We start from the raw sequence: 24,881 nt of genomic DNA, 5'->3' as shown, positions 1-24,881 counted from the left end.
ATCTGGGGATAGGGCTGGAGAAGGACACAGAGATACATGGAATAAATACCTAATCATTTTATGTGGACAGTCCTCATATCAGTTGTCTGGAAACTTCTCCAGTCCAGTAATGTTGGCAGGTTTATGAGCTTTTCCTGCCAATTTTCAGAATTAATGTTCATGGTTCAAGCTTTTATTGTTCTTTCTAAATGTGAAATTAGGTCAATTTTTTTATTTTATCATCAGACCAGAGTAAAATGTACTTTTTAGTATATGATTGAATATTAAGTTCAATTGACAATTTGTATTTTGCCTACATTGAGATTTGGGGTGTTTAATAAATATTTCAAAAACTATGCTATATGCAGATATCAGAGATAATCTGAGCTGTCTCTGTAGTATTATCTATAGTTTTAGATCATGATGTGACTGACATTAGCTCAATAACTTTTTTTTTAAATCACATGATTTAAATGTGACATGAGATTTCATTGATACAGAGAACTCCCTGTGAGCAAAATCCTTCTACCATGGCAGAATGGCATCTGCTTTCCATCTTACAATCTTAGAAAGTTGCTTGGGGGGGGGGGGGTAAGCCACTTAGAAGAGGTTAAGCAATTTATCTAAAGGTATAGTCAATGCAATGAGTCAGAGGTAGTACTTGAAACCTGGTCTAATGCCAAGGCTGGCTTGGCTTGCTGACTACTATACCACATTGTCACTGGATAGACCTTTTCTTTGTAAGCCCTTACCTTCTCTCTTAGAATCAATACTGGGCACTGATTCCAAGGCAGAAGAGTGGTAAGGGCTAGGCAATGGGGGTTAAGTGACTTGCCCAGGGTCACCCAGTTAGGAATTGTCTGAGACCAGATTTGAACCCAGGACTTCCCATCTCTGAACTGGCTCTCAATTGACTGAGCCACCCAGCTGCCACCCAGATGCAAACCTCCCCCCACACACACATAGACCTTTACCAAGCACTTAAAAATATGAAAAACTCTTCACATGCATGATCTCATTTGATCCTAGCAGCTACCCTGAGATGAAATTGCTTCAATTATTATTATTCTCTCCATTTTGCAGATAAGAAAATCATGATTTTGAGAAATAAATGATATACCTAGGGAAATGTCTGAGGATTTGAACTCAGCTCTTACTGGTCTCCAATATAATTCTTTCTCTATGCATTATGTCAAGTAGCTACCTATCTGAAAGCCAGTTCAACAAGCATTAATTAAGGGCTTACTATGTGTCAGACACTGTGAAAAACCCTGAAGATACCAAGGGTGATGAAAAACACAACTTTTGTCCTCAAAAACCTTATAATCTAATAGGGGGAAATGGCATATAAACTATTAGGTAGACAGAGAAACAAGCGAGACATAGTTTTATACATATGTATGTATATTATATATGGTTTTTTTTTGGTCAAAAATGTCTTCTCTAATGCTGAGAGGAGATAGCAGGAGGTAAATACCTTGGAGTTTTAATGTAAAAAACAAACAAATAAATACACTTTTAAAAATAAGTTACATGCAGAATAGAAAGGGGGTCAGACATATTTAAATTTGAGGTAAAGAAAAATATCTCTAAAATTCAAAGTATTCCCAAGAATACTTTAGGAATTCCCAAGAATACTTTAGGAAGACAAGTAGTTCCTTATCACTGAAGGTCTTCAATTCAAATCAAGATAATTTATTGTGTAGAACAGGGAAAATAATTCAGCTATCAGCTAGACTACAAGTTTTCTGAGGTCTCTATCAGCTCTTAGATCCTCTGATTCTCTGATGATTGTACAGAAGGATCTTCTTTTGGTTATACTTTGCCTATATTTTAAAAGAAAATTACTCAACCCAGAAAAGCTCATAAGCAAATGGTCTACTCTAAGTTAATGCTGTTGCACCTTGGTTATCTATAAAGCTTCCACATATCAGGATCAAATGAGGTCTTTAGAACATGTGTCAAAGCCATTATTTTTTTTAACTTAGAATACTTTACTGAGCTATTTCTTAGATTTTTCTTTTAGAAGTGGGATTATAGAGAGGATATTTAAGTCCAGTCATGATATGTATAAGGTAATATACATCAGAAAAGCATATTTGGATACATTTCTATAATCTTCTTTGGGAAATGGCTATTGGGTAATATAATTGGGAATGGAATGCTACAAATATTTGGATTTCAGACTTGTCATCATCTGAAATAGAATGCTTTGAGAGAGAAAACTTTTTAATATTACCAGTGTTCCTTTTTGCCCATCTATTTCCTTCCCTGACCCCATACTTGTTAGTATAATGTGATTTTCAATGCAAGCTTTTTAAGATCCAAATAGATTGCATACCTAAAATTTCAAAGGGAAAAATTAGCAATGATATCCTATGTGCAGAATAGGAAAAAAAGTTTCAGTAACAAATATTCCACATAAAATTCCATAGTTTTGATAGGAAGAAAAAGAATGATGAATTATGACTCTTTGCACAACACAACGATCTCTCATCAAGACTTTTCATTCATTGTAGCAGCTAGTTGGAGTACTGGACCTAGCATCAGGCACACCTTAGTTCAAATCTTGTCTCAGACACATGATCCTAGACAAGTCACTTAACTCCTCTCACCTTAATTTCTTCATCTCTAAAATGGGGATAATAATGGCAAGTATGTCACAAAGTATTTAGAGAACAAATATGTTATGTAAATGCTAACTATTATTACCATCATCATCATCATCATCAAGGTCCTCTAGAAGTCTCTCAATCCTTCCTGTTCTCTCAGTCCATCAGCAAGTTTCGGACTTCATTTGACTTCTTATTGAACCTGTACCCCACCGTCCATTAATTCAAGATTGTTTCTCTAATTATACAAACTATCCATGATCCCTCTTTTATCAAGTCTTTCTTGTTGTTCAGTTGTATCTGTCTCTGTGATCCAGTGGACCATATTGTCTGTGAGGTTTTCTTGGCAAAGATACTAGAATGGGTCTCCATTTCCTTCTCCAGTGGATTACAATCAACAGTGATTAAGTTCCTTGCCCAAGGCAAAAAAAGCTAGTAAGTATCTGAGGCTGGATTTGAACCCAGGTCTTCCTGATTCCAGGCCAAGGGTTCTATCTGTTGAACCATCTAGCTATCTTTATCAATGAGAAAAAAATAAAAAAAACATTGCCTGCTTTCTTGTCCTACTCTGGGACTTCCATATATATGTATGTTATATGTGGATTTTCTATATCTAGACTTCATATGAGTTTATATATATATCATGTATATACAGATAAATTTTATATACGCTTCACTTGGAGCCAATTATATTCTATTTCATAGAATATTTATTTATGCTCATTTCTTATCTCCCTTACTAACTTTTGGATCCAACTCAACAGCCATGTCACAGAGGAGGTTCTAAAAATATTGTTGCTAAATGAATAAATGAAACACTTCTGTTTCTTCTCCATATTCCCCTTTATGTAAAGTATAAATTTTATAGGTAGTGAAATCCACACATATGTAATACATACTTATAAAGTGAAATATATTAAAATATATTTCACGCCCATCTTTCTTCCTCAAGATCTTCATTTCATTAATTACTTTCTTTCTCTCTTTCATATTCTTTCTCACCATCTCTATTCCCACTGTCCCCACCCTGCCCCAGCCCCTCTCAACAAGAGAAGAGAGTGGTCAACAAGGTCAAACAGTTCGAACAGTCACAGGGATCCTACTCTCAAAAGGTCATTGGATTTGGTAATGAAAAGATAATGAAATTAGTGAGGGTGAAATAATCAGAACCAAGAGAACATTATATACAGCAACAGAAATATTGTTTGAAGAATGACTCATGTATATCCAGGTCCAGAGAAAGAACTGAAAAATAGAAATAAGGAAGACATAGTGTTGCATATATATATATATATATGTGTATATATATATATATGTATATATACACATATATATATTCATTTTGTCAAATAATTCCCTCTCTAATGGGAAGAAGAAGAGGGGGAGTTAATTGGATATTTTAATGTAACAAACAAACATGTAATAAGTAAAATTTAAAAACAAACAAATCATGAGGAAAAAGAGACAATAAGACCTTAAGGAAAGTAGTTTCAGTAGAAGACTATGAGTGAAAAATATTACAAGGAATTAGGGAAAGAATGGATGCTGAGGAGGTCAAGACAGCAAGTATAGCATATTACTACTAGTAATTGTTCAGTGAAAGAAAAAAAGAAAGATAGGATGAAAGTTTGAATTATTAGGAGGATCAAGGAGACATTTTGTTTGTGTATAAGATTGGGAAGACATATTTTTAAACAGAAGGTAGGAGACAACCAAGACATTGAAGATGCATGGGATGGAATATTACTAATGGAACAAGATCATAGAAGGAAGGAATGGGATCAAGGAGGGGGTAGATTAATCTTGGAATAAAGTGACCCTGCCACCCCCTGAGACTGATAGAAAGTATAGGACAGTTGAGGAAATTGGAAGGTTAAATTGAAGATGTTTATATCACATGGCTCCAATTTTTTCAGTAAAGCAAGAGAAGAAGTTATCTGCTGAGAGTCAAAGAGAGAAGAGGTAAATTGGAGGTTTGGGGACAGATGAAAAATGTTGTGGAATATGTCAGAGGCTCAAGAAGACATGAACAAAAGGATGAACAAAATATCAATGAAGGCTCAAATGTAGTTAGATAACAAACTTATAGCAAACTCAGCATTGCTTCTTGGTTTTCTCTGGCAGCACCTAGGATTAGGAATAGAGACGACATTACAAGAGGTATCCAGAGCTAGGTGGTTTTAGAGCAGAGATGTCAGGAGGTTGGAGTATTCAAGGATGGAGGAAAGTTCATACATGATTAAGAGTAGGAAAAGAGGGAAGTGTGACCAGGACACTTGATTTTCTGCTGATGGAGTAAGAGACTAGAGAGGGACTGAATAATCAGAATGTGGACAAAGAACAGGTTTTGGAAGAATTAGGGAATTGGTAGAAGGGAGAGAGAATTGTGATCATTCTCTAAGTCAAAAACCTTCAGTGGCTCCCTATTGTTTACCATATAGATTCTACATTTCTCAGTCTTGCACACAAAACTCTCCACACTTTGGTCTCAAGGGTCTTTTCTAGCCTTATCACTCCCTATCCCCCTTCATAGACCCTATTTCAAAAACCTAACTGAATAAGTGTTTATTGACCCAAACAAACCTTTTTATTCCTTGCCTCTGTTGCAGTTAAGATGTTCTCTCTAACCACACTGTCCTTTCCTTCCCTATTTTTCTGCTGGTTGAAATTCTACTTTTCAAAATGCGCAAATACTCCAAGAAGCCTTTCCTGATTCATATGACATACAAGAAAGAACTTGAGTGGAATTTGGGCTCTATCTAGTAAGTATCAATTCCAAGGCAGAAGACTGGTAAAAGCTAGGCAGTAGACTATGTAACCATAAACAAATCACTTAACATCCTTTAGTTTTTAAAAGAGGGTTTTGGATGAGAATTGCAGTCCTGTCCAACTCTAAATAAGGAGTTCTCAATGTGTTTCCTAGAGGTCTTCAGGTATCCTTGAGGCCCTTTTAGGGGATCCATGAGGTCGAAACCATTTCCATAATATTAGTAAGATTTTTGATACAATACACTAACTTAAACAAAAGGCCTTTGGGGTCCTCAAAAGTTTTAAAGGAACCTCAATAACTTTTAAGACTACAAAGGAATTTCAAATCCAAAATGTTTAAGGACCACCACTCTAAATCTTGGAGTTGTTTTGTTTAGCATGCATTTATTGATCTTTTTAAAACAAAAAATTTTTCAATTCCACGTATAAACAATTTCAGACAATTGTTAAGTGATATTTTATGAATCAGATTCTCTCTCTCTCTTCTGCCCTCTGTGAGGTGGTAAATTGGTTGAATTTAAATTAGATTTATTTTGTAGTTAGTAATTTGTAATTAATTTGTAATTGGTAAATTAGACCAGCATTGTCATATAATACATTTTTTCTTTATTCCTCATGCTCTGAAAGGAGACATGTGACATATACAATAAAAAAAAACTCATGAAGAAAAGAAAATAAATTTATGATCTTTTGAACTCTTCAGAAGATCCAGTCTTTTTTTCCTCTATATTCCTAGAGCATAACATTTGTAGCTCTCATATTTTCACATTATACATGTTTATGTCACAATTTGAATATGTGCTATTTTTTCCCTAGTAGTCTATAGCCTCCATGAAAGCAGAGACAAAACCAGATATATCCCTGTATCTTCTACAATTTCAGTCAAATTGCCCTGCATGAAGCAGTCACCCAGTAAATCTCACTTAACCAGTTATCTTCCTAGGGATCATAAATTCTGCAATAGGAAAAGCCAGAGAATGGAAAAGGTTAGATTGAAAAATAACAAGAATAAATGAGTTTTAAATTAAATTTGAATAATGAGACATTATTGATTTAGACAAAGTCATACATTGGTTGGTTGTTGTTGCTGTTGCTCAGTTGTTCAGTCACATCCAACTCTGCTTCCCTGTGTCTGACTCTTCATGGCCGGTATATCAAAGTCACCTGACTGTGAGAGAGCAATGAGGTGGCTCAATGGTTTGAGAGCCAGGTGGAGAGATGGGAAGTCCTGGGTTCAAATTAGACCTCAGACACTTCCTAGCTGTATGACTCTGGGCAAGTCACTCAACCACCATTGCCTGGTTCTTACCACTCTTCTGCCTTGGAGTCAATACTTAGTATTGATTTTCAAATAGAAGGTAAGGGTATAAAAAAAATCAAATAAGATATCTGTAAAGTGCTTAGAATAGTTCCTGGCAGATATTAGGAACTTAATAAATGCTTGTTTTCTCCCTTCCTCCTTCCTCAATTTAAAAAATATGTATGTATGTATTTATTTATTCATTCATTCACTCACTTATTCATTCATTCATTCATTCACTCACTTATTCATTCATTCATTCATTCATTTATTTATTTATTTGTAGGCAATGAGGGTCAAGTGACTTGCTCAGGGTCACACAGCTGGGAAGTGTCTGAGGCCAGATTTGAACCCCAGGACCTCCCATCTCTAGGCCTGGACCTCAATCCACTGAGCTACCCAGTTGCCCCTCAATTTAAAAAATAAAACCAATGTTTTTTTCCAGTACTTACGCTTTCTATTCGAGGCAGTCAGGCTATCTATTGGAATTTCAGCTGTGTCTGAATCTTCAGCACTTTTCTGTTTGGGATAAAAAAGTAATCAATGAAAATCAAAGATTTTCTTTCACTGTTAATTCAAAAGGAAAACAAAGTTGCTCTAGTTATTAGAGATATATGAAGAGGACAGGTAGGTCTTAAATCATTTGCATTTTAGTGATTAACTTAGAAAGCTAGAATTGAAGAGTTAAAAGCAGAGATATAGTTACTCATAACTTTATTCTGCATTTCATATTATTCTGTGGGGTAGCTAGTGACCAGTAAAGTGGTTTGTGATTTAGGACAGCCTTAGATTATGGAAGCAACAATGAAACTGAAAAGTTAAAGACATACGATGTTCAATTTAACTTAGGCTGCTCCTATATATTGGCTCAGATTCTCTTACTGACCTTCAAATATATGGAATATTCTATGTGAAGTAATGCATAATTATCTCATTTTGTTCACAGTAGCATGTCATTTTGTATCTGTCTCTTTGCCAGTTGTTAATTTAATCTCGTTAGGGTAACAAGCTACATTGATGGACTTGGGAGAGAAGATACAGATTTCTTAGGGCAGAGATTTATTTATTTATTTTTGCCATCAGCCATTCAGGTCCCAGAGGAGTGAGAGTTTGAAATTGAACCTTAGAATAGGAATCAAGATGGCAGGATCTGATTTCTGTGACTGACTCATAGTTCATTGGCAGGCCAGTCATTCCCCATCGCTATGCCTCAGATGGTTATTGGATGATATGAAGTCTATTTTTTTTTACCTGTCTACTCAACTTGGCCATTATGAAGATGACTCCAAATACCACTGACAAAGCCTTTGTTTCAAACAAAATAAAATATGATGCCATGGACAGATTACCCCAAGACCAGATGTTACAAGGAAGACTCCTCATCCCAGCAGTCATCCAAGAAGCAGCATGAGATAAAGGCATTTTCCTTTGGCCAAGGAGTGTTTTGTTTTTAAATCATGTGGAGGCAGCAAGGCGAGTGATCTGTGAAATTGGGTCAGTCTAAAAGAACCAGACAGACTGAAGAATAGCTCACATTTACAATTTACTAAGTGTTTTCCTTATAACCATCCAGTGGGGTAAGAACACCAAAAGCCGATGGCATACTGGAAATAATGCCCTTTAATCTCAGGACATAGATGGTCTCTGTGATTCAGTCCAGTGATGAGAATACTAGTATTTAGTCCATTTTCCTTATACAGCCCTTCCTGCCACAACATGTGTAAGAACTAATAGGCAAATATCCAAGACTAATCACTGACTGCAAAGAATTGTTCTTTTTTCCTCATTCAGCCTACCCAGTTCTGAAAAGAAGAGGAAATTGGATCCTACTAAATAATCCTAGTAATCCATATCATTCTTACTTTGCTTCTGGTTGACCTTATAATTTATAGACTGAAAGGAAGGGCTAAAGTATTAGCAAGTATTAAAATGGTGCAAATGTATTCAGAGGGCATCAGAATGCTGCTTAAAGTCCCTCTTGGTGCCTCAATCTCTTCACTAATATAGAAGTAATGAAATATGAATGTAAATGAATTTTATGCTTCCAGGATAAAGTGAGCCATTCTCTCCCACCCAAAAGACAGTAACTATGCCCAAATAATAAAAGCATTTGAGCTTCATTTTTTTAAAACTAAATTTTCTTGTGCATGTTTTTTGAACACTGGTAGGCCTGATATGTACTGGGAAAGACTCTTACAATCCTGTTAAAGCCAAAGGAGAAGCTCCTATAATCCCTCTAGTTCAAGTTAGCATACCTTTAATCCTTTTTGCTGAGCATATATTGCCCTAACGCCATAGCTGTCCAAGGCCAGTGTTTTCCAACATTCTTAATTTTTAAAAAATTCTCAAATATGTTTATCCTCTCTTTGCTGCAGCTTTACGTGGAAGGTAGAATGGCTATGTCATGACAGGAGCTTAATTAATTTCTGTTAATTAGCCTGGTAGAGATTTCTGTAAGGCCAATTTTCCTTGTTGAAAGCATGCCATTGGTCAGAACCCATTCTCTTATTAAGAAATCAGCTCCTGTGATGAGATGCATTAATTGACCCTTTCCCTAAACATCAGTTTACTGCTAATGACTCACAGCCTAAGGTCACATAGATTAGAAGATCAAAAGATTTCAATGATTTTTCTTCATGAAATTGTTAACAAATTTCTTTGAACAAGCAGAGAAAGTACATAATGATAATCTGTTCCCCACTTATACAGATAACAATGATTCATATCTGTCAGGAGAAAAAAATTTTTTTGCATATCAAAACAACTTTCAGGTGTCTGGTAGTTCTTTCTGAAAAGCACTTGTCATGATGAAGAATAGATAAATCATCCGTGAGAATCACATTGAGATGCTCTACTGATTTTCATCCTTTCATTGAGAAAAAAGGAAAAGAAGGAAATCAAGTCAAAGAAGTATTTGAGATGAGTAACCTACCAACTGGATAGTTGAAGTGGATTTGTCTCTGCCTGACTGGTCATTTAAGTCAGTGTCCACTGAAAGCTCATGGGAATGCCCCACATGCCCATTAACTAGGGAGAGACCCTGTCAGAGGAGGAGGGTGTTTTAGTTAGTGCCAGAGATAAATGAACACAGGTGCAGCCTCTGCCTGGTTCATGCTCAGAATTAGCATTTCTGTTACCTTGGGGAGTGATCCATGACAGAATAAAGCCCTTGAAAATGTTCCAGCTGTGATAAAAACTTGTTAATGAACTTTGGCTTATGAAACTCCAAGTCTAATCTGAAAAATTAGGCAGGAATTCTCACAATTTGAAGGAGACTGGGGGATTTTGAACTCTGAATTTTAAACTCTGAAAATTGCTATTTGAAATTAAGAAGGACAGGAACAGCAGTGGGTTTTTACTTTGCAAGAAGAATGGGCTCGTTCAACAGCCGTTCTTGTTAAAAGCATATAATTTGTGTGTCCTTTGATGGATATACCCAAATAATACTAATTAAAGTTGAAACTCACCATGTAGAAAATAAAGGAACTTATGCAACTTAAAATGAAATAACTATTGAAATCAAATATTGAAACTAAAATGAAATCACTATTGAAACATTGACAGTCCCTTCAATTCTACACAAAGTATGTGCAAGTACTTTTATGCATATTTCTTACAGGGAGTCTATTCAGAGAAAGCTTTGATATATAGAGACAATCTCAAAAAAGGTCAGCTTTTAATGGTCAAAATTATCAAGTTTCTCTCAGCCATATTTCCATTCTACTCTGAGAATACAGGTTGTTGTTGTTTGTTCATTTCATTGGGTTTAATTCTTCATGACCCTTTTTGGGGTCTTTTCTTTCTCCAGCTCATTTTACATATAAAGAAACTGAGGTAAACAGGGTTAAGTGACTTGCCTCTGGTCACACAGCTAGTTTAACTGTTTGAGACCAGATCCGAACTCAGGAAAATGAGTCTTTCTTACTCCAGGACCACTGTACCATTTACTTGCCTTAGAGGCTGTTTGCTAATTCAAGGATATCACAAAGGACTTTCTATCCTTATCTTACCTGTCTATTATAGTACATTAGTGTGGATCCAAAGGAATCATTTTGTGAGCCCAAAATACTTTAAATAAAAGTGGGGAAAAAACCCTAAAGTTCAAATGTTACTTGACTCTGGGATACTAATTAATGCTTCCTTGTAGCCAACATATTTTATCCAGGTCATCCATTATCAGCAGAACCATTGACAAACTAGTAGGTGAAGAAAAAGTGGGACAATGGGAAGGAATGGAATTTGAGAGTCAGAGATAATGAGTTTGAATCCCAGCCCCACAACTTACTAAACATGAATAGATCCCACACTCAGCAAATTGGGGATAACATTTATACTACTTACCTTATTGGGGTTATTTTTAAACCATTACCTTCCATCTTAGAATCAATACAGTATATTAGTTCCTAGGCAGAAGAGTGGTGAGGGCTAAGAAATGGGGGTTAAGTGATTTGCCCAGGGTTACACAAACTAGAAAGTATCTGAGGTCAGATTTTAACCTAGGACTTCCCAATGAATCATCTAACTGCCCTCCTTATTCGACTGTTTTGAGGCTGCAATAAAAGAATATATGTGAAAAAAGACTATAAACTATTAGCAAGTTATTTAGATGGCCAAGTAATACAAATAAATCTGAGTTAAAAAACCCTCACTTCTAGTGTCCCCAAATAGTTATCTTATTTTTATATCATTTAATAATGAGTAGTCAATATATTATCTGAAATATAACTTGTGATTTATATGAATAATTTAGCCTTTACCTTTTAAGACTGTATGTATATCTTTTCATTTGACCATAGCCTGGGAGATGAAGAGATATTCAATCTATTTGCATTAAATCAAATCAATGGAGTGGACTGAAAGCTCCATATGTATTAATGATGCAATAAGGCAGTGAAAAAAAAGTCTTAGAATGCATTAATCAACATTGTCAACAACTAGAGAAAGGATACAACCACAGGACTCCATCCTAGTCAGGCCAATACTAGCGCAATACTGTGTTGAATTGTAGGTACCACAATTCATGATGGGTATCATCAACTTTGAGAACATACAGGACAGTAAGACTAAAATAGTCACATGAAGAACATTTAAAGAACTAGGGATGTTTTTCTGGAGAAGCCTTCTTCAAATACTTGAAAGAGTGCCATTCAGAAAAGGGATCACATTTGTTTTGCATGGTCCCAGAGTTAGAGATAGAAATGAAAAGGAAGCAAATTTTGATAAGGAAAGCTTATTATTAGAGCTCTCCAAAGTGGAATAAGCTATTGATGTTGTAAATGAGTTCCTTCTCTTCAGAAATCTGCCAGAGAAGGTTGAATAAACCACTTGCTGGTTTTTCGTGGGGGAAATTCTGCCTTCAGGAAGGGGGTTGGATGAAATAGCCACTGAGAATTCTTACTATTTGGAGAAATTAATGATTCTCTATGTTGCCACAGAGCTATTTCCTGAGGTCATAGGATTATAGATGTAGAGAAGGGAGGGACCTCAGAGATCATCTAGTCTAAATATCTTATTTTATAGTTGACAAAACTGAGTCTTGTAGTGTGGCTAAGTTACTCAAGATCACACTGGTAGTGGCAAAGAAAAGATTTCAACTCAGATCTTCTAACTCGAAATCTACCCTATTTTCAACTGTACCATGAAGTCATTGTGATTTCATTTATAAATTTCCTCAGATATAAAAATATCAGCCTTTTGTGCATTTTTCCTTAGGAGGCTATCAGCCAAAAGTTGACTATTGTCTATATATTCAGATTCTCCTTTCCCCATTGAGTAATTATTGATCCTCTGACTCCAGCATGCAGTGTGTTCCAACTTCCAAATAACCCAAGAAAACCTTTTGATAACTAATTATAATACAAAGACTAATTACTCTTGTGTTTTGGATGGGATGTGGGATTTAATTAGAACAGGGAATTCTAAGTGAGGAAATGTGCTCTTCTAAAGCAAAACTGCACCTGTTCATTTGCTCTGCCACCTAAATAGTCTTAGAGAGTTGCTTAGAACACTGAAAAGATCATTGACTTGCTCAAGGTCACATACCCATTATTTCTAAGAGGCAGGACTTGAAACCAGTTCTTCTGGACTCTGTTGTCATATTTGTTGCTTCCTTTTTATAGATATTTCATAAACAGCATTGTCCTTTTTTGTTTTGTTTTTTTAAACAAAAGCATTGATTTATAAAGAACTTGCAGTTCACAATAATCTAAGTAGTCTAGGAAATAATGGCTTTAGTACTCCTATATCATTTCCTCAGAACATGATAGTGTGGTATGACATGTTCTAACCTTGACTCTTTCAATGTTGTTTGTCCTTCATTTTCTAAGCCAGTGACATCTGGGTGATGTCTTTTGAATTACACATAAATTGGATTTAAGTGAGGCTGAGTTGCACAAAGTCATCAGTCTTATTTTCTCTTCCAGAGTCATCAAAGTCTAGTGGCAAGATAAAAGTCAAGAAGACTGGAGATGACTGGGGACATAGTGGGCTGACCTTATCTTCTTCCATGTCTGACCAAGTTCTAAATGTTCTGTACAGCCTACCTTCATTGCATTGGAACATTCTCATCCATCCCTTCCACCTGGGGAAGGCTTTGTCTACCTAGAGTAGACATCCCCCTAATTCAGGGATGGGTTTGAGACCTGTCAGTGACCTTATCCCACAGAGCCAGTCTGCTGAAACAGTTCTACAGGATTGTGGCTGCTGAGAAGGCTACAGCTTCTTTGGGCCACAAGTGGACAGTTGGGTAAAAGGTGGATACCAGTAGAGGAAAGCAGCCCTGAAAAGGACTCAGCAAGCCCTCCAACCAGAAGGACTAGTCCTCCCTGAGCAGTTAGGGGCTCCATAGTGCACACAACACTGGCCCTCCCGCCAGAAGTGCTAGTCCTCCCTGAACACCACTATACATAGCTTTTCTACTGATTAACATTATGAAACTATGGACATTTCATTTCTCTTTTTCTGAGCTTCATTTGGACCAATACTCTATAAGGTTCCTTCAAGATTTAACATTCTATTTTTTTGTTTTAAAATATATATGTTCATATATGTACACATCAGACAAATGTTATAAAAATGCCACATTAGGGGGCACAACAAACATTTTTAAATTTTACCTTGGCATTTGGTGATATGAAAAGAAGGAAACATTTCTCTATCAGAAAAAATCCATGAATTCCTCCAATTAATCCCAATAGTTTCCATATATATTCTTTCCCTTCATGGACATGTCCCAAATCTTGTGCTTCCTGCTTATGTAAGCCAAGAATCTAGAAAGACAGGAACACAAAACAGGCAGAAATGAATGGATTTTTCTTTCTTTAAATATCAGTGATAGATCCATTTGCTGAGTACATCCAATTTGGGTGCTGGGAAAGCCTAAGAGCATCCCTTTGAGCTCCTAAGAAGAGTATGTTTTGATGGAAGGGTTCTAGTTCTACCATAAGCTTCAGTAAGCATTAAGTATAATGAAATGGAAGAGAATCAAGGGGACCAGTTTAGACTTTTCATCTATAATTAGGAGAATCCTTCCTGAGCTTCACATTCCTAGGCATGATTTTTTCCTCTACATCTCCAGTCCTTTAGCTGGATCCTTTCCCCCCAAATTAGTGCTATTTCTCTTTCCCCAAATAGTTCTTTTGAATAAGCAATGGATTTCATGCCCAGATTGATCTAAGAGAAGTAGTTCATTGGTTGGTGTGTGATGATTCAATTTAACTTAATTCAAATCAGCAAATTAAATGTCAGTCACTCTGTGAAGTGCTAGGAAAATAAAGACAAAAATGAAGCAGTCCCAGCCCTCAAGGAATTTACATTCTACTGGGAAAGAAAAGGAGTGATGAATGTTAAACGGTTGGTCTTCCTTTGTGGTTGCATTGAAAAAATTGCAAGGCTAATCTTTTAATACTAAATTTAAACTGAAGAAATTGTATCAAGTGCACCTCTTTTGGCTTATTGACATTTGGCTACTTGCTGTCCAATTTCTACAGCAGTATATATAGGCTGTTAGCCTCTCTGGGCCAGACAGAGAATGACAAAGCCAAGTGTGGACACTGAAGGAAGATGGCAAATATCTATCTTTTAGCATGAGATCAGGACTCACAATGAGTTTATGTCAAAGATGAGACTTGAATCCAGCCTCTAATCATTCTAAGATCAGCCTCTAATCATAATATGCTTCCTCTCAACCTCTCTGTACCAGAAAGTTCTACTCATACTTTGGCTATGGCCAAAGTAGTTCTTTATATTGTTAGAGGAGCATAAATAAATTAGTATCCATTGATCCCTCGCCTACCTAATTCACTGTGGAAGGGTATGTCCAAATTATTTAATGCCATTAGCATCTGTAAGGAACTGGCAGGGCATATCCTAGTACCTTGCCTATTCTTAGAGCCTGCTAATCTTATGATGAAATACTTAATAAATGTTTGTCGACCAATTGATTAATTGATTGATTAAAAGGGTTAGTGTATCAAAAATATCTGTGAGCTCTTAAAAGATCAGTCTTAAAAGATCTCTTCCATATTGATATAGAAGAGGCAACTTTCCTTCCTAGGTGGATCATGAGGAAGTCCAGATGTGGGAGTGACATAATTTGCACTAGGCAAAGAATCCCAGGAATTTTTTTCTTCAAGTTGCCTGGTGAAAGATTCTGGGGGACTCACACTGTTACTTGTAGGTTGGGCAGCTGACTCCAGCTATGGCCAAGACCAAGAATTTACTTTCCATTTGCTCAGAGGCCTGTCCAGTTCACAGACAAAAGTCAGAGTAAAGTTTTAAAGGGCTTCATGTTGATTTTACTCTCCTCCAATACTCCAAGGGCTAAAAAGCTTTTTATTTATCAAGACATTATATACCATTGTATTTGTTTATCTGAATAACCTATTGGGGCTTGAATAAAGGGGGCTATAGCTTCTCCAAGAGCTAAAAAATGTCTTTCAAAAGAAAACAAGAATTAAAAATAGGGTAGTTACCTGTGGAATCAGATGGAGCAGGGCATCACCAGAGAGGGTTCCAACAGCTAAACCCACAAAGAGTTGTAAAACAAGCTTGTAGTTTTCCTCACAGTTGTTGAAAAGGATGAGAGTTGTTCCAAACATGGAACCCACTGTGATGAGTAAAACGGCAGCAGTGCTGTAGCCATATTCTAGATTAAAAGAAGGTGAAAATGTTCATTAAGCCAGAGACCATGCTAAGGGAAACTGCCTTTACAGAACCAGTGATAGTTATAATACCCATTTTAAAATGGAGAAGTGGTATGGCAACTTCCATTTAATTACATCAGATGGATGGTGGACAGTGTTACTCCCACTTCCCAGGGAATGTAATATTTCAGTCCCACTTTGGGGATGTCACACAAACCTCAAGGTTATGGGTTGTATATAAAATATATTGTAGATATTCTGGGAAAAAATGTTTTGCCCAAAGTAGAATATTCAGGAACATTCTAAAAGATAGATAACATCAGAGGTGGAAGCAAGTGAATTACAAAGGAACTGTTCTTATAGAGAGGTTGTGATTTTTCTTTGGTCCCCTGAGACCATCACATTTAAGCGAGGTCATACTAGGTAGAAGAATTGACTTATATTTTATTTTCTGAGCACATAAGTTACTCTCCATCCCAAAGACTTTAAGGACTAGACGAGGTCAGTATGGGGGTCACCTCAGTGCCAGCTTTAAATTTGTGATTTGAGTGGACCAGAGTGCCTAGAACATAGTAAACATGTAATAAATACTCTTTGGCCAGTTAAATTTATGAAGAGCCTGGGAGACTTGGTGAGTGTCTAGATTTCAATATCTATTATAAAAATACTTGGGGGGGGGGCAGCTGGGTAGCTCAGTGGATTGAGAGCCAGGCCTAGAGAAGGGAGGTCCTAGGTTCAAATCCGGCCTCAGACACTTCCCAGCTGTGTGACCCTGGGCAAGTCACTTGACCCCCATTGCCTACCCTTACCACTCTTCCATCTATAAGTCAATACACAGAAGTTAAGGGTTTAAAATAAAAAAAAATTAAAAAAAAATACTTGGGCATACATTTAATTGCTGCCATATACTCCCGTGGTAGGGATTTCAGTTTCAGATGAGGAAAATGAAAACCTATTGTCTTCTTTTAAAAATTAACTTGTATGATGAATCCTAGACCCTGGAGAAAAAAGAGATTCTGCCTCATTTACCATTCCACCCTCTACATTGTATCAAGCTTTAAAGAATTAGAATATTTATTTAATAAACATTGCAGCTTTTACAACTTGAGTAATAAAAGGAAATATTGTATTGTAGGTTTGTTGGTCCTGGCCAGTCTTTGAGAGGAGGTCACCAGAAATATGTAAAGACATTTGAAAGGAAGGAACACTGAACAATGGAAAAGAAGAAAATGGGGTCAGGAGATGGATAACTTAAAAAAAAAAAAGCAGTAAGTCACCTTGAACAAGAAACTAAGGCTTTAAAAAAAGCAAGATGAAGAAAGGTACAGTCTAACCAAGGAAGTACTATAAAGAGAACAAGAATTTAATCAGAAGCTGATGACAGAGAAACAGAGATCGGATTTTCACTGATAAATATTAATTTTAAAAAATGATTTCTAAGTAGTACCCTAGTAATTTTAGGAAATTATAAAGAAACAGAAGGAATGAGCTTATTTTTGTCAACTATTAATGAAGTTAGAATGGCATTGGATCACTCAGCTGACAATAACTCCATGGAGTTTGGCTGAGCAGGAGGAATAGCTAGGGAGACTCAGTGAACCTAAGGAGACTTATGAGAACAATACTTCCTTCATCTGGATCAATCAGGCAGTCAAAATACTGGGTTGCCCTTTGATTCAAAGAAAGTAAGGCAGTCCCTACTCTTAAAAAAAAAAATGAAAAGGAGATTGAAAAAAAAACCTCAACAAAAAAACTTTTCCTTCTGTTTTAGAATCAATACTATGTATTCGTTCTAAGGCAAAAAGAGTGGTAGGAAGTTGGGGTTAAGTGACTTGCCCAGTCACAGAACCAGGAAGTATCTAAGGTCAGATTTGAACACAGGACCCCATGTCTCTAGGCTTGGCTCTCAATCCACTGAGTCCATCTGTTCCCTGAAAAGGAGGTTTGAAGGGAAGGAGAATGCCCACCATGGGGGCATAATAATATCCTATAGCCAGACAAAAAATCGTATCTGTGCATGACTCTCCCTGATGTCCACCTTCTCACCCCTCTAGGGAGGTGATTGAGGAAGTGTGAGTTTCAGAACTGATTTGATCTTTCAGGGAGTTGAGTTTCCAGAGATTTTAGAGAAGTCCAAAGCAAAGGCCAGGAGAGAAGTTATGAGGTGTGTTTGCCTGGACCTCCTTAAATAGAGGATTTGCAAGGTGTTTCCAGATATCTCTACCCTACACCCTTTCCAGGCAGAGGGAGGTAGGGGTCCTAAGAGTCAGATGTTCCTGAAAGACACAAGGTGACAATTCCTATTTTCAGGAACGCGCTCTAATCGCCAGTGCCATTTCAGCCTACTTTGGGGGTGCCACCCAAGTCTCCAAGGGAACTTAAGTAATGTTTACATTACAAAACAACAGTTGGTCACAAGACATTCTTGTGGAACATTCCAGAAAGTTCTAGAATGAAGGTAAAGTCAGGAGTAAAAACAAGGAGACTTGAGGAACCTCTGCCTGTGAGGAGGTGGGGGTTTCTCTTTGTCGTCTTTAATGAGCTGATTATTTCAGTAAGAGAAGAGAGTGAAAAGAAAAGAAATTCCTTCTAAATCAGAGAAGCCGTAAGACTAAAAAGCAAGAATTTTGAGGACAGTCTAGTAATTATATATAATGCTGAGTAACATATTGGGTTAAGAAAGCTTTGGAATACTGCTGGGATCTGGACACTCAGGGAGAAAAGATGACAGGAGATCAAGGTTACCAGAGACCACAAAATTTGCTTGGTGAGCTATTGTTAAAAATTTGGGATCCCCCAGAGAGATGTGGATATGTCAGTGGTCAGAGGCCACAGAAGACTAAGAACCAGTGTATCAGGCAAGAGTCAAGATGACTGTGGAAAGAATCTAGAGAGGGACATATCGTATGAATCAGGAGGGAGAGGCATTTTTTTCAGCAACAACCTAAAGAATGCCTATTCCTGATTATAAGATTTTCATCTTTCCCCACAGCAAGAGTTTCCAGGCTGTACTCCAGGAAAGGAGACTTTTTCCAAAGTGATGTATCCTCTTGGTGGGGGAGTGAGGGAGTGGGAAGGATTTGGTGGGATTGGGGAGAGGTTTTCTACTGATACATGTATTCTGTTTTACAGGTGCTGGGTGACTGATGGCTTTTAGATGAAGGAAAACTGGATAAATTTATTCCTATGGGACACTGCCTCTACTTATATTTGTCTAAAGGACTTGGTAGAGTCCCTAAAGCAAATGGTTACTAGGAATTACTTTAGAGTTCAGTGTTAAATCTGTGTGTATGTGTGTGCGCACGCGTGTGTGTTTGTGTGTGTGTGTGTGTGTGTGTGTGTGCTATTTAAATGTATGTGTACTAGTGTACTGGAGTTTATCTGATTCAAGAAAACTTTGGTGTCTTTCTTTAGCCATGGGAAAGTGGGAATGAAGTAGGAAGTTAGAAACTACATAAAGTTTCTAACTCTCCAATTGAGGAATTGAGTGAATGCTGACATTTTAGTAGGGAACAATACCAAATGGCTTCATGAATTTGCATCAGTATTAACTGGGAAGAGAACTCTTTTGAATTGGTAGTTCATTTATCTTCTGAATCTGAGATCTTTTCTAAACCTTTCTAAAACTGGAGGGTGGGATCCTTTTTGGAGATCTGAATGCAATGATTGTTTTGTTTTGTTTTGTTTTTTAATTACAGGAGCACAAAGGACTTTGGATAATTGGTTTTAACTAATAGAGATCATGTAGGAACACATTCTTATTTTCTTTACCTGTCCCTTTTTGAGCACAGACAACATGAAGGAGCGGAAAAGTCTACTGTTGGCCACTGAAGATACAATAGACTGCTAAAGATAAGTGAAAATAGGGCCTGAATTGGATTTGAATAGTAAACTAGAGTTGAGGACCAACAGTTCTTGTTGGCAAATGTTAAGGTGATTAATGTTGGATTAGAAGTTGCTAGAACATTCATTTTTATTCTCTCTCATGTTTATCTGTGTTATCTTTTGCAGATACTTGGTATTTATGTTGGGTTTGGACTTCAGGATACTAGTTCCCTTGAACCTAGAAAAACATACAAGAATTGAAAGGTGGTCATTCCATTCTACCTAGAACTTAGAAGTCAAAGGGTCTGACTGAAAGTGGCACAGAGAAATGAAGAATAAACTCTAGCTACCATACATTTCAGAACAAGAAGACTGTAGGTGCTGGAGAAGAAAGCATAGGATTCTTGGTCGAACAGACACCTTTAGAACTGGGACCATCGTGATACACGTGATTTAGGATAATGTTAACAGTCAAAGGTCTTGGTAAACAAGAAAATATTAAGGATGTAGGCATTTATCTTCTTTGCTAACTTTAGCAATATTGCCATTTTCTTATAATTCATTTTCTGTTGACGCCATATTCCTTTACAGCTAATTTGAATGGGGTGCCAGTGCCTAACACACCTCTGAACCATTCATCTCGGGACAAACAAGACCTCAAATCCCAGGAAAAGGAGTGGCAATGATTCATGCGAATGGAATAAGGACATTATTTTCTAAGAGTAACAGACTTGGAGTTCATTGATTAAAAACTGGACATTTAACAGGACACGCCACCTCCCAACAGTCTTCAGATCTGGTCTTATGGCTCAAAAATCTAAACGAATTATCTTTCAAGGCAGCCTAAGTACAGGACACTTTGTGAACTTCCATACTATTTTTGGAAACGTACTTGAGTATGTTTTATAATTTTTGTCTATGTAATTTGGCTAAAAGGTTAAAGAGTGTTGCAATATAATATAAAGCTTGGGAATGCCATGTAATTTTATGTATAATATCATGATGTGTCATAACATAATATTATGCATCCTGATGTTATATGAGCCAATGTGTAACGTGTTGTAGGGTTTTGTGTTATATGTTCTAGAATATTATTGTATCATTGTGTTGTGTCTCTTAGGTTATATTTTGATTTTATACTTTGTTATATTGTGAATCGTGTTATGGGCATTGTTTTACATGTTGCATTCTTTTGTGTTATATTGTATATTGATTATATACAGAGAGCCTGGACCAGTGAGCAGAAGGCTGCCTCCGGAGTTCATATGGCTCTGTTGAAGGCTCCCGTCTGATGTGTAGCGTGGCTGTGACTGCAGCAAGTTATTTAAGTCCTCGGAGATACGAGTCCATCCCAGGCTCCGATTTCCAGGCGAGGCGCAGCGGCTCTGCCCAGGGGAAAAGGGTTTCCTCCCCGAGAGTCCTTCACCTGGGCAGAGTCACAGCAGAGCCACGGAAAGGACAGAAGCTGCAGGCGCCGTGCAGGCGTGTGATGGGTCAGAGCTCCCATGTTCCTGGTCATGCGGTGCCAGACTCTGCCGAATTCCACGCCTGACGGCACATTCTGCATGTCGTAGCTGATGTCATTTAATGTGTGTTATAGAGTATACGTTATGCATTATGTACATTATTCTATAATGTAAACATGGTAGGTTGTGATGTGTGGTGTATGATTTTATAGAGTTATACATGTATTTTATACATGTGTGTATATGATAAAGACAACAAATAGCCTCTGTACATATATACACGTGTGCACACATATATGTGTATTTATTGATAATATACACGTATACATGCATTTGTGTGTATATATACATATCAGATAGGCATGCATGCATATGTGTAAATAATACATTCGTGTGTATATAGCATACACATGTATGTCTATATCTGCACTATGCATGTGTGCGTGTATATGCAACACATCTGTATGTAGATATGTGTGCATATATAACTCACACATGAGTAGGTTGTGTATACATGTATATGTGCATAAATAATGTAAGTGTATGTAAGTATATAATAAATACAGCTGTATAAACATAGAAATACATGTATATATGTATAGACAATACATGTGTGGACATGTGCATATATAGGAAATATTTGTATTATAGAAAATATATGTGTATGACTATATGTATGTGTGTATAAAATACATTTGAATATATGTGCATGTGTAACACAATGTATTACTATACACCACACATGCGAACACATAACACACAAGTACATTATATGTGCCAGTACATGATATACTATGTGTTGCATGACTGTGTGTGCATATAAACCAGATGTGTACATTACATGTACATGTATGAATGCAGCAATACCATTGTGTTTATATTGTGTACATGTATATGATACATGTATATATTTTATATGTATATGATACACACATGTTATGAGTGTGTTTATATTAACCACATACGCTAATATATGTGTGTATGTGTATATGGGATATACACATACACACACTGGTTATATGTGTATATAATAAACATAGGTATATATGTGTATATGTAATACACTTGTGCATATAAAATACATAAATACATCCATGCACTGTGATATGTGTGCATATGTGTGTCACATGTGTATGTTATCACATGACCACATGTATTTATTTACACGTGTATGCATGTATGTATTTATGTATTAATTCAGCATGTATGTGTTCACAGGTGTGCACATATATACACATGCACACATGAAACATTATGTGTATGTCCACTTATATTTTGTGTGTGTCTGTGTGTATAATATACACATGCTGTGGCATTTACATGTGAAGTGTTGGATTTTCCTTGGTTGTATATTAATCCATGATTTTTGTGTAACATATGTCTGATTGTGCCAAGTTCTTTATCGCCTACTTTGCTATTTATTAGCTCTCTTGCATAGGTTCTGATGCACGGTTGGGTTTTACGTTATGCACGTGCTATAGTGTATATTGGATTATTTTTATTCCAGCTATTATTGGAATTATGTATCATCTATAATTTATGTTGTATCTGGTTGCATGTTACATGTATCATAAGGTGTCACATTGCTTTGTTTTAGGTTATGCTGTACAATGTGCTTTATGTCATGATGTGATATGTTATGTCTTGTGGTTCATTCATGCTCTACATGACAGATTACATAGTAGATGCTGTGGTGTATGTTTTATAATATATTACCTCCTTATTAGTGTTGTATTGTTACATCTGTTGTGATACATGTATTATCATATATGTTATATGATATGTTTTACATCGCCATGTAATACATGATGTGAATATAATTTCCTTGTATATTATATATTCCTTAAATAATTCATGCAATATATGTTATTCTATGTGTTAAATATGCTACGGTGTATGTATTATACTATATCTCATGCCAAATGTTATATAATATTTATATTTGTTAGATTACATGTTATATAGAGATTTTTGTGATTGATTCATATTTTATGTTACAACCATCCGTTGTGATATATGTAGCAGAGTATCCTGTGTTGTATAGTGCTGCTGTGGTGTATTGTGTCTTCTATTTACTGCTATATTTTATTTTCCTACACATGATTAATTGATGTTATGTGAAGAAGATAGACTCATGAGAAAATACAGATGCCAGAGGGAAACCTCTTCATTATCAATAACTAACATTTGTAAATGTGTTAACTGAATGCTGAATGCTTTATGATATTATTTTGTTTGATTCTCATAACTCTAGAAAGTAGGTACATGGGGAAAATATGTGAGAAAAAGGAGCAATGTTTGTATCACAAGGGGACAAATACTAATAAAACTTAGAGAAAAGTTTACAACTCAACACAGAATTATGCTCTTTTGGTGATGAGGGACTACAATTATACAAAAATCTGTTGGATTTTTCCTTTATATTTTATTTTATTTTTATTTATATTTTTTCCTTTATATTTTTTCTTTATATTTTTTCCTTTTATATTTTTCCTTTTCCTTGCTTTCCTTTATAATATCATCCTTAAAATGGTAGGGGAAAAAAACAATAAAAGGAGAAGATCCTTTTGTCGATCTTCTCTTTGGTAAGGCAAAAATGGATGGGAAAATTGGTAGGGAGGAGTGTCTACTCCATTTTAGAATTTGTTAAAAAGGAAAGGAAAATGGAGAATATTTTAACAAGCATTTTCAGAGAGCATATTGTAAAGGGTTCAAAGCAAATATAAGTAGGATTTGAGGTACTAAAGTTCAAGAGAAAATCTATAAAGGTTAAGAAGTTATCAAAAATGAAATGCTGGCGACTCTAAGAAAAGGCAGCATGTCTGAAAAGATTATTAATACTTTTTAAAAATATTCCTTGGATAGAAACAAGAGAACTTAACAAGGACATATTTAAAAGGATAGATGTCCTGTAAAAAAGATCTTAGGAGAGCTAAACCTCAAAATTAGGTGAATTTGGCAAGAAATCTGTAGAACTGATTTTTTAGCTTTAATGAGGAAAAAAAAATTTAAAAAGGCTTTAAAACTGATGTTTGAGATAGATGGTATGATAGATAACAGATTATAGAAGACAGAGATGCTCAATTTTTATTTTGTTTCAATTGTTTTCCAACAAAGAAAAATATATTTGGCATGGAAAGGTAAGGGAAAAATTACTAATCAGGAATCAATACTCAAGATAAGTCAAAATATAGTAAGATATAACCTAATTTTCCTGATTTGTTAACATTATAGGGCTCATATGTTATACTTAAGTAGTAGAAGAAAGGTATGGTGACAGCTACTGATGGTAATTTTGGGAAAATGTGAAAAATAGGAGAGTACAGGAAGATTGAAGACAAACAATGAAACATTTTTTAAAAAGCAGGGTTACTAAACTAGTCAAGCTTAGGAATGATGAACATTTACCTAGATTTTAATAAAGCATTTTATCAAGTATTTTTGTAGAAAATATAAGAGCTAAACAATTCTAAAACTAGGAGAATTCACTTCTGATTGAACAATCAAATCCAACTAGAATAATTTGATGTCAACTTGAAGTTAGGTGTACAGTGTAGTGTGTCAAGAATTTTTACTTGTTTCTGCACTAGCCAGTATTTTTGCAGTTACTTAAATAAACTGGTATACTGATCAAAGTTTCAGACCATGCAGAGTTGGGAGGAATAATTAAAAGTCCAAATAACAGAATCAGGGTTCAAAAAATCATGACAGGATTAGATATTTGAGTCAAATGAAATGAAATAAAATATAGGGATAAATGTTAAATTTTACCCTTCAGTTCAAACAA

At 36.0% G+C, this 24,881-nt stretch overlaps 1 protein-coding gene across 1 annotated transcript in view; it reads right to left on the bottom strand.

Annotated features, from left to right (window-relative positions):
* Nucleotides 1–24,881, bottom strand: part of SLC39A12 (solute carrier family 39 member 12) — a 119,491-nt gene that overhangs the window by 36,248 nt on the left and 58,362 nt on the right. Inside the window, exons 6-9 of the mRNA XM_044678361.1 lie at nucleotides 15,633–15,805; nucleotides 13,776–13,928; nucleotides 9,593–9,700; nucleotides 7,113–7,179 (exon numbers count right to left, since the gene is read on the bottom strand). Coding sequence (XP_044534296.1) covers nucleotides 7,113–7,179; nucleotides 9,593–9,700; nucleotides 13,776–13,928; nucleotides 15,633–15,805 — 501 coding nt within the window. The remainder of the gene's footprint in view (nucleotides 1–7,112; nucleotides 7,180–9,592; nucleotides 9,701–13,775; nucleotides 13,929–15,632; nucleotides 15,806–24,881) is intronic.

This window comes from Gracilinanus agilis, chromosome 5 (genome assembly GCF_016433145.1).
Source record: "Gracilinanus agilis isolate LMUSP501 chromosome 5, AgileGrace, whole genome shotgun sequence".
Lineage (NCBI taxonomy): Eukaryota > Metazoa > Chordata > Mammalia > Didelphimorphia > Didelphidae > Gracilinanus > Gracilinanus agilis.
Note: the sequence above shows the minus strand (reverse complement) of the source record. Positions and strands in the feature narration are given on the sequence as shown.